The 8,379-nt window shown below is 32.4% G+C and overlaps 2 protein-coding genes and 1 long non-coding RNA gene across 3 annotated transcripts; 1 reads left to right on the top strand and 2 right to left on the bottom strand.

Moving 5' to 3' along the window:
• The first annotated feature begins 1,012 nt into the window (after nucleotides 1-1,012).
• On the top strand, nucleotides 1,013-1,888 carry LOC128385451 (uncharacterized). The gene is made up of 2 exons (XR_008324730.1): nucleotides 1,013-1,328; nucleotides 1,504-1,888. It is a non-coding gene; the product is annotated as an uncharacterized LOC128385451 (long non-coding RNA).
• Nucleotides 1,889-2,559: 671 nt separating this feature from the next.
• On the bottom strand, nucleotides 2,560-4,475 carry LOC128385437 (uncharacterized). Its single transcript, XM_053344308.1, has 2 exons — nucleotides 4,205-4,475; nucleotides 2,560-3,917 (listed from the first exon to the last, which is right to left on the bottom strand). Exons 1-2 carry the CDS (start codon nucleotides 4,271-4,273, stop codon nucleotides 2,787-2,789), a joined length of 1,200 nt encoding a protein of 399 aa, XP_053200283.1. The 5' UTR covers nucleotides 4,274-4,475; the 3' UTR covers nucleotides 2,560-2,786.
• An 818-nt stretch (nucleotides 4,476-5,293) lies between these two features.
• LOC128385423 (glutamine--fructose-6-phosphate aminotransferase [isomerizing] 2-like) lies at nucleotides 5,294-7,999 on the bottom strand. Its single transcript, XM_053344284.1, has 3 exons — nucleotides 7,717-7,999; nucleotides 7,298-7,569; nucleotides 5,294-7,069 (listed from the first exon to the last, which is right to left on the bottom strand). The coding sequence occupies exons 1-3, from the start codon at nucleotides 7,829-7,831 to the stop codon at nucleotides 5,402-5,404; spliced, it is 2,055 nt and encodes a 684-aa protein (XP_053200259.1). The 5' UTR covers nucleotides 7,832-7,999; the 3' UTR covers nucleotides 5,294-5,401.
• Between the last annotated feature and the right edge of the window lie 380 nt (nucleotides 8,000-8,379).

Here is an 8,379-nt window from a genome sequence, read left to right as displayed (position 1 = left end):
ATATCGATGCTTTGACTGATTGATATTAATCACTTTCTTTTTCACTCTTTGCTCAGGTCAATTACTTTACAAGGCAATGAAATTAATGATGATGAAGTGATGAAGGTAAAAAAGTGGTATTGATAATAGAGATATTAGCTTAATGAGCATCAGATTAGTGTAAGAGATTCATATGATTAAGGTGACATTAATCTTAAATAATCTTGACAAATTGCTTAGAATCTGTTTGGGTTAAAAGAATGAGAATATAATTAGTTGGTAAGAATAGATCTTAGTTAGTTGGTTAACTTACCAATTACAAGAGTATTGAAATTCATTTACAAAGATTAGAAAACGATCATTTCAAAATTGATCTTCCATCCAATTGAATTGAAACGAAACGAAACCTACCCAATATTAAATAGTCAACATATCAATCAAACTTAAAGATAAAACAAAGATAATCAAATAAAGTAGATAAATTTAAATTGTCATAATCTCAAGTGACTTTTGTGATTATCTAAATCCAACGGATCGGAAGGTTAGTCAATCCACCCAGTCAAAGTTTTCCTTCAACACTGGTAACGGAGAAATAAACATTTCCAATTGTTATTACCAACAATATAACCAACGATCAAAGGTAATCACAATTAACGATCAAAATTATTTCCATCACAATTAAATATTAAATATAAACAACAATCAAAAAGTAGGTGTTGTCAATATATAGAAAAACTGATTCCTCTGTTGACTTTTCAATTGGAACCTTGAAAAAGAGGAACAAGATAAACAATCAATGGTCAACAATTAACTGTCCTTGGTCTAAATTGTTACAATTAAAGAAAAATAAATCAATAAAACTACAAAAATTAAAGAAAAGACAATAACAATTAACAATAGTAAATATATATGATAAAACGATCAACAAGAAAAAATTAATTTTCTCCAAATTGATCAATAAGCCGAAAAAAAAGTTCTACGCTTAATCAGCCGATCGATTTGGTCAAGGTTCTTATGCTTTTTATGCCCTCGGTGTTTATTCAACCCTCATGTTGTTGTCAACAGGTTGTTGTTAATTAGTTAATTGTTTATTTACCAATTTACTATTAATTCTCATAGGAAACTCGATTATATGTGATTTATAAATTGTTGGTTAGTTAATCAATTGTGTTCTCGGTGTAATTACTGTTAAATAGATGATGACAGTTGAAAGATTTTGTTAATTTGTTGTTGGTGTTTAAAGGTGAAGACGCCCAATCATTATAACCATTGATTTCTCTTACAATTTAATCATATTAATCTTGGATCTTATTAAATTTCAACCTACACAACAATTAAAATTCATCCAGGTAAGTACATCACCAGATTATCATTTTATTTCTTGTTAATATATAATAATAATCCAAAGGCGAAAAGATTGGAATAGAATTTTTAGAATTTTAGAATTTTCTCTTGGTCGCTTTTGTTATTTTATTCTCTTCTCTTTCTTTTTTGTTCTTACCTTGATTTTTTATTCTCTTTTAGATTTCCAGCTATCATTACAATCTCATAAATTAGTTAGATTGTTTTAATTGAAGGACCGCCTAATGTTCATCATCATTTTCATCATTTTCTCTCATCATCTGTTGTGTGTCCCTTCATCTTTGTTTTCCCGAAGGATTAACAACAAAAACATTAACCAACCTGTTAATTGGTGTTGACCGTGAATCTTTATTCCTCATCGTTGTTTTAACTCTTTCCAATTAATTTATCACATTTAAAACATGATTTATGTTTTGATTAACAAATTGTTCCTCACCAATCAACCCGAAAGAGAGAGAAAAACAAATCATTCAATTTTTTTTCTGATATAATAGTTAAAATTAATGGATGAAGATTAACCTTGTCTGATTTTCATCAACATCAATCATCTAAACGTATTAGCCAATTGATTAATGCGGGAATTAACTAATTGTATATGTTTTCATCATCTATTGATATATCAGATTAGTGACACAATTTCAACTAATAACTGTAAATTTTGATAAACAATTACCTTAATTCACTTTAATCTAATCTAATATCAGTTATTAGTATTTACCATCTGATTGTTGTTGCTGTTTCTTAAACATCCAAACAATCAACTGTATATGAGATCATTACAGTTAATTATTGTGATTAATTTTTAACACTATCAAGCGATAATTAGTAAAAGTCATCATCATTTGTAATTAATTAATTACTATGTAAAAAAACAATGATCTCAGATTGATTCAGTCATTCATTTAATTGGTAAGATGAGTAAATTAAAATTTCTCTTTTAATTTAGATTTACCTTCTTAGCAATTAAATGTTAATTAATCTATTATTTTATTACTCATAAAGAATACATTGAAAAACAAGAATTAAATTGTTATCGTATAATATAATTATAGTAATTATTGTAAATCTATGATAACAATTTAATACCAATAATCAAAATTGACCTTCAATCAGCAATGGTAATCATTTAATCATCGTAATAATTTAAATTGTACGAAAAAGTTAATCGTAACTTATATTAACAATTAGCTGAATAGTAAATGTTAATACAAATATAGATAAGATGATCAGCTTTTAATGAGCGATATGAGATTTAATTTAGCTGAGTAATTAATTCATATGAAAGTAAATTGTTGAACAATTAACTAGAAAATTTGATTTTTTTTTTCGTTGTTTAATAATTAGTTTTTTTTACCTTCAAATGTGTTGGTGAGTTTTGATTACAAGAATTGTTGTTGTTGAAAGTTAGTGATTAGTAAATTGTGATGAAATTTTACTAAACTGGATTAAGCTTTTTTATACAAATTGTTGATTGGGAAGAGCCAAGGACTGGGTGAATCTGATCTTTCCTTAATTGCTGCTGATCCTCCTAATTTTTCATTGACCAGCGAGAAATCAAAAGGTAGACCAGTTGAGGGTTCACTTGGTGATCTATTGTTGTTTTCAGGTTGACCATTGGTGTTAATTGTTATTTGATCAGTTGGTTGGTCTGATTTTTTCATCCAAGCGTAAGTCCATTCAGGTTCATCTTGATTCCAATCATTGAATGAGTAGGGTGGTTGTTGTGAGGGAGGTCCACCCGCCGATGGGGGTGAAGATGGTGAATAGCTTCCTGGTAGCTGTGGGTACCCGGAGGGTGGTTGGTATTGGGGATATTGAGGGTATTGTGGTTGATTTGGTGCAACGGGAACCGGGAGATTGGGTCCAGAGGAGGAGGGAGGATCAAATGGATTATAACTACCGGTGGGAGGTCTAATTGTTCTGGGTTCTTCTTCTGTTTCAGGTCGTTCCCTTTCAGAGGAAGGTTCAACTGGAGGTGATGATGGTGGTGAGAGGGAGGGATAAGTTCCTGGTGAAGGTGGTTGATAGGGTGTGGGAGGGGATGAGGGTGATGATGGGGAGTAAGGGGATTGAGGGAATTGAGGGAATACTGGAAATGAACCTGATGGATTATAACTTCCTGTTGATGGGATGAAATCTGATGGTTGTTGAGGTTGAGGTGATTGTGGGATCGAGGGTTGTGATGACCATGAAGGATAATAACCTTGAGGGGGAAATTGTTGTGGTGGTGATGCTTGTGGCGGTGGTGGTGGTGGTTGTTGGGGTGGTGAGTAACTTTCACCGTTTGAACCACAAGAGACTCGATACCAATAATCACAGGTCATTAATTCTTGACTGAATAATGTTCCCTGTGGACAAGTGAATGTGTCCCGCCGACCACCATGACAAACATGATACGAACTACAGCCGGAGGATAAATCAGCGTACATACCAAACAAAGCTTCACCTGAACAATCAGCTTGTAAATTGGTCGGAGTTGAGCCGAGATTATAAATCGGAAGGGAATATGAACTAATCGAAGCTCCGATTCGTTGACCAAACCCAATTGCCGTTGACGGTGAACTATTCAAATTAATCTGTCCAAGGTAAATGACACAATTAACACAATCAATTAATCGAGCAAAACAATCAACGGAAACAATTAATTTCTCGTTTTTTTTTCTTCGACTCATCAATATATCCAAACAGATTTTTATTACTACTATTTTTGATTAATTGGTTTCATTCATTAATCTAATCAAGGTCATTTGATTGTAACAATTAATCAGTGATCGGTGTCAATAACTGAGAAACAAACAATCTACTGATTTAATTGTTTGCCAATAAAATTAGGATTAGAAACAAATAGTTTTAATTAACTTACTTTTGACTGAACTTGGATGATAAAGTTTAAGTAACTTAAAAGTAACAATAATTTACTAATTGTGTCCATGGTTTTTAGCTGGTCACTTGTTGAATTAAATTTAGTTGGCAATCAATGGTCAATGACTGTTGGTTGTAACACAATTAAGATGTTAAAATTGTTGATTGTTGTTTAAAATTCACTGTTTACTCTGTGATAATTTGTTTGGCTTAACATTTGTGATTAACTAAGTGATTTAAATATCGGCATTTAAACATAGGAATGAGTGAGTAAGTGAGACAAACACCGAGGGAGTGTAAGAGTGAGAGAGTGGGAGAAACAGATAATCAGAACCTGATATTGGTAAATTGAATTGAATTGAATTTCTATTGAAATTGAAAAGAAAACAAATGAAAGTGGAAAAAACTTGTTAGAAGAACTTGAAAATTCTGAGTTTCTACAGGTAGATTAGCTTCTCTCTCTCTCTCTCCATCTCCCTCTTCTCTTTCTCGCTCACTCATTCTCTCTCATCCTTCTCATCTTTCGTCATCATCCCTTCTCACTTCATGATCTCACACAGAGAAAGAGGATTATCATGATGAGAAGGCTCAAAATAATAGTATAAGCAGATAGAGTTGATTGCATGAGAAAAAGTTTCTTAATTGTTGGAACGACAATTCGGCTACTCAATTGGTTGTCATCAAATCAAGTCATCATTAAATCCGGTTCTTAATCATCTTCTGGAACCAGATGAACATTTTCATGACCTCTGTTATAGAGATAATTTCTCAAAGTAAATTGTTGACAATTTAAATTTTGAAATAATTTCACTTTAATATTATTATGGCAACTTTGGATTCAGATTTATCTGTAAGCGTTTTTTATAATATTGCATCAATTTGATAAATTTAAATGAATCTTTTGTTTCAGTTTCTGATTGTTACAAAGTAAAATATAACAAACTTAAATCAGTTAACAATTTAAAACGGAAAATTTGACACTTGGTTAAATTTCATATAATTTGTTGTTGTTGTTGTTTTTTTTTGATGATGATCAGTTGGTCAGAATTAAAAATAAGTAGAAGATGAATAAAGAGATTGATGATGATGGTTGATTTAAGAAAATAATTGCAATTAATCTCAGTGATTGTAAAATTATTCGATTATTATATTAATAAGAAAATGCTTGATAAGGAATGAATTGATTGCACTTGGTTGTTCATTCAACGGTAACTGATTTCGCGAGATTCCTTGGACAATCAACGTTACAACCTCGAAGAACAGCAATATGATAAGCGAGAAGTTGCAAAGGTACAACAGTTAAAACTCCTTGTAAACAATCAACCGAATGAGGAATTCCCAGATTCTTGTATGACATTCCCTGAGTTTCGATATCATCTTGTTCGCAAATGATTATTGGTCGTCCACCACGAGCCAGAACTTGTTGAACGGCATTAATACACTTTGTGTAAACTTTATCTCGAGTAACAATCATTACCACGGGCATTCCCTCGTCAACCAAAGCGAGTGGTCCATGTTTCAATTCCCCGGCAAGAACACCTTCAGATGGAATGTAAGTTAATTCTTTAATTTTAAGAGCACCTTCGAGACAAGTTGCATGATTATAACCTCGACCCATGATCATGATCGACTCTCGAGTGTACAGCTCTTCAGCGATCGCTTTAACTTGATCATCAACTTTCAATACTGATTTAATTTGATCGGGTAATAATTTGAGCCCGTTAATTATTTCACTTCGACGGGGTCTCATTGAGATTCTATCCTCACTAAGAACCAAACCAAACATGACCAATGAAATAAATTGCGAGGTATAAGCTTTAGTTGAGGCAACACCGATTTCGGGTCCAGCATTTATATGGATACCACAGTGACTCTCTCGACAGATACTACTACCAACTGTGTTAGTTACACCAACAATTAACGCTCCTCTTTGCTTACAATATCTTAAAGCCATTAGGGTGTCGGCAGTTTCACCTGATTGAGAGATGAAGAAACAAACATCATCACGATAAACTGGTCCTTCGCTATCGAGAAAATCACTGGCAAGCTCAACCATTACAGGTAATTCAGTTAATTGTTGAACAATTATACGAGTTGCAACGGCACTATAATAGCTTGTACCACACCCAATCATGATTAACCGTCGGCAACGTTTTATTTCAGGGATGTAATCTTTGATTCCTCCCAAGATAACTGTCTCCGTATCAAAGTTAACTCTTCCTCTCATGGTGTTTACAACAGATTCTGGTTGTTCAAAGATTTCTTTCTGCATAAAAGAACTGAAATTTCCTTTCATTATTTCCTGAATCTCCAATTTAAGAGTAATTATCTCTCTAGTTAAGGGAGATTTATCAGAAAGATCTTTACGAATACGATGGATGGAAAGTCGACCATTCTCAATAACAGCAACGTCATCATCTTCAAGAAAGATAACTCGATTTGTATGCTCAATAAAGGCACTCGCATCGGAAGCGTAAAAATATTCAACCTCAGCGTGATCAGTGATTGGCGTGAATTCAGTTGTTGAATTGGACCGTTGTAGTTTGGCTCGAGCCAAAGCAGAATGAGCGATATCTTTCTGTTGAACTAAATCTTTATGACTGAATAAAACTGGAATATGATTTGAAAATAAAGGTGATTTTGGTTTGATTCCAATTAGCAGTGGACTTCCACGTCGAGTGGCCACACACTGTCCAGGATAAAGATAGCTTTTGAAAACTAGGGCAAACGCACCTTCCAATTGTAGAGTGACTTGTTCAACTAATTCTCGGAATGTAAAATCAGGATGTTTATCATGAATATGTTTAATTAGTTTAGCGATAGCCTCTGTATCTGTTTCCGATTCAAAGGTGAATCCTTTATTCATCTAGAATTAGGAACCAGGAAGAAAAAAAAAGTATATATATAAGTCAAAGTTAATGGATAAGAAAAGTTTCTCAAAAATCGAACACCAAATAAGATAAATTAGCTCAATGCTCATCAATCAAAAAGAACAAAACGAATCAGGTCATAAAAAAAGTGACCATCCCATTGAATGGCCTCTTTTTAAATGATTTTCACTTGCAACGATTATAAGTAGAGAGTCTAGACTCACCAGGAACTGTTTAATTTCTTTGAAATTGGTGATAATTCCATTGTGAACAACAACGAATTCTTGTTTATCATCATCAGATCTCTGTGGATGACTATTAATCGCACTTGGAGCACCATGAGTAGCCCATCGGGTATGAGCAATACCAACATGGGCATTACAAGTTTCCTCGAAATTTAAATTTTCTCGAGACCAAATTTCTTGCGATAAAACAGCAACCTTTCCTTTCTGTTTAATAATCTCAGTTTCTCCCAAAGGACCATCGAAAGCAAGGCCTAAGGTAAAAGAAAAAGAAAAAGAAAAAGGTTAAATATGTAAACCGATTTAAAGAGAAAATGATCACCATCTTGAAAGAGAAAAAAAGGTTTACTTTTTCTAGAGAAAAACATGGAGAATAGAAAAGACAAAATGTTCCATCTTACCTGCAGAATCATATCCTCGGTATTCTAACCTTTGTAAACCAGTAATTAGAAAATCTAATATTTCTTTACGAGTTTTAGGTTCGAGATAATTAATATAAGCAAAGATACCACACATTTTGACAGATATAAAACAATTAAATCAAATTAAAACCGAAAATTGAAAGTAAACAATATGCGAAAAAAAAGAAACACCAGTTAGAGATTTATTCTTAAATAGAATCCAAGACAGTTTAACTTTTTGAAGAATTAAAAGTTTGTAGAAAATTTGATGACAATAGTTTAGTAATTAAATCAAGTTGATCAAAGAAAAGTTTAACAATTAACTAATTCACTGATGAAATTAACAGAACTGAAAGAAAATCAAATCTTCATTGAAAAAAAAGAAAAAAATTGAAAACGAAAATCGAAAAGCGCCATCTAGAGGTCAACCGATTAACTAAATTCTTCATTTCTTTTTCTAGATAAAATCTTTCAATTAGATTGTTGGTAATTAAATAACCTTTTCCAGAAGAAATTGTTAAGATTAATGGAGAGAATGAAAATTTTTCACCAATTCCAAGCAATAGATAATTTTGCTGATCGTCATCAGAACGTAATCATCGTTATTAATTAGAGTTGATTCTTATGATCATTAAGAAATCACGAAAAAAAAACTAATTACTC

The sequence above is a fragment of the Panonychus citri genome, unplaced genomic scaffold (assembly GCF_014898815.1).
Source record: "Panonychus citri isolate SS breed McGregor unplaced genomic scaffold, ASM1489881v1 Contig00049, whole genome shotgun sequence".
Lineage (NCBI taxonomy): Eukaryota > Metazoa > Arthropoda > Arachnida > Trombidiformes > Tetranychidae > Panonychus > Panonychus citri.
The sequence above is the reverse complement of the archived record's forward strand: the minus strand, read 5'-3'. Positions and strand labels throughout refer to the sequence as shown.

Coding starts and splice junctions, on each gene's coding strand:
- LOC128385437 (XM_053344308.1), bottom strand. CDS start 4,273: ATGGACACAATTAGTAAATTATTGTTACTTTTAAGTTACTTAAACTTT. Junction 3,918..4,204: donor TCATCCAAGTTCAGTCAAAA/GTAAGTTAATTA, acceptor TACCTTGGACAG/ATTAATTTGAATAGTTCACC.
- LOC128385423 (XM_053344284.1), bottom strand. CDS start 7,831: ATGTGTGGTATCTTTGCTTATATTAATTATCTCGAACCTAAAACTCGT. Junction 7,570..7,716: donor CCGAGGATATGATTCTGCAG/GTAAGATGGAAC, acceptor CTTTTACCTTAG/GCCTTGCTTTCGATGGTCCT. Junction 7,070..7,297: donor AAGAAATTAAACAGTTCCTG/GTGAGTCTAGAC, acceptor TCCTAATTCTAG/ATGAATAAAGGATTCACCTT.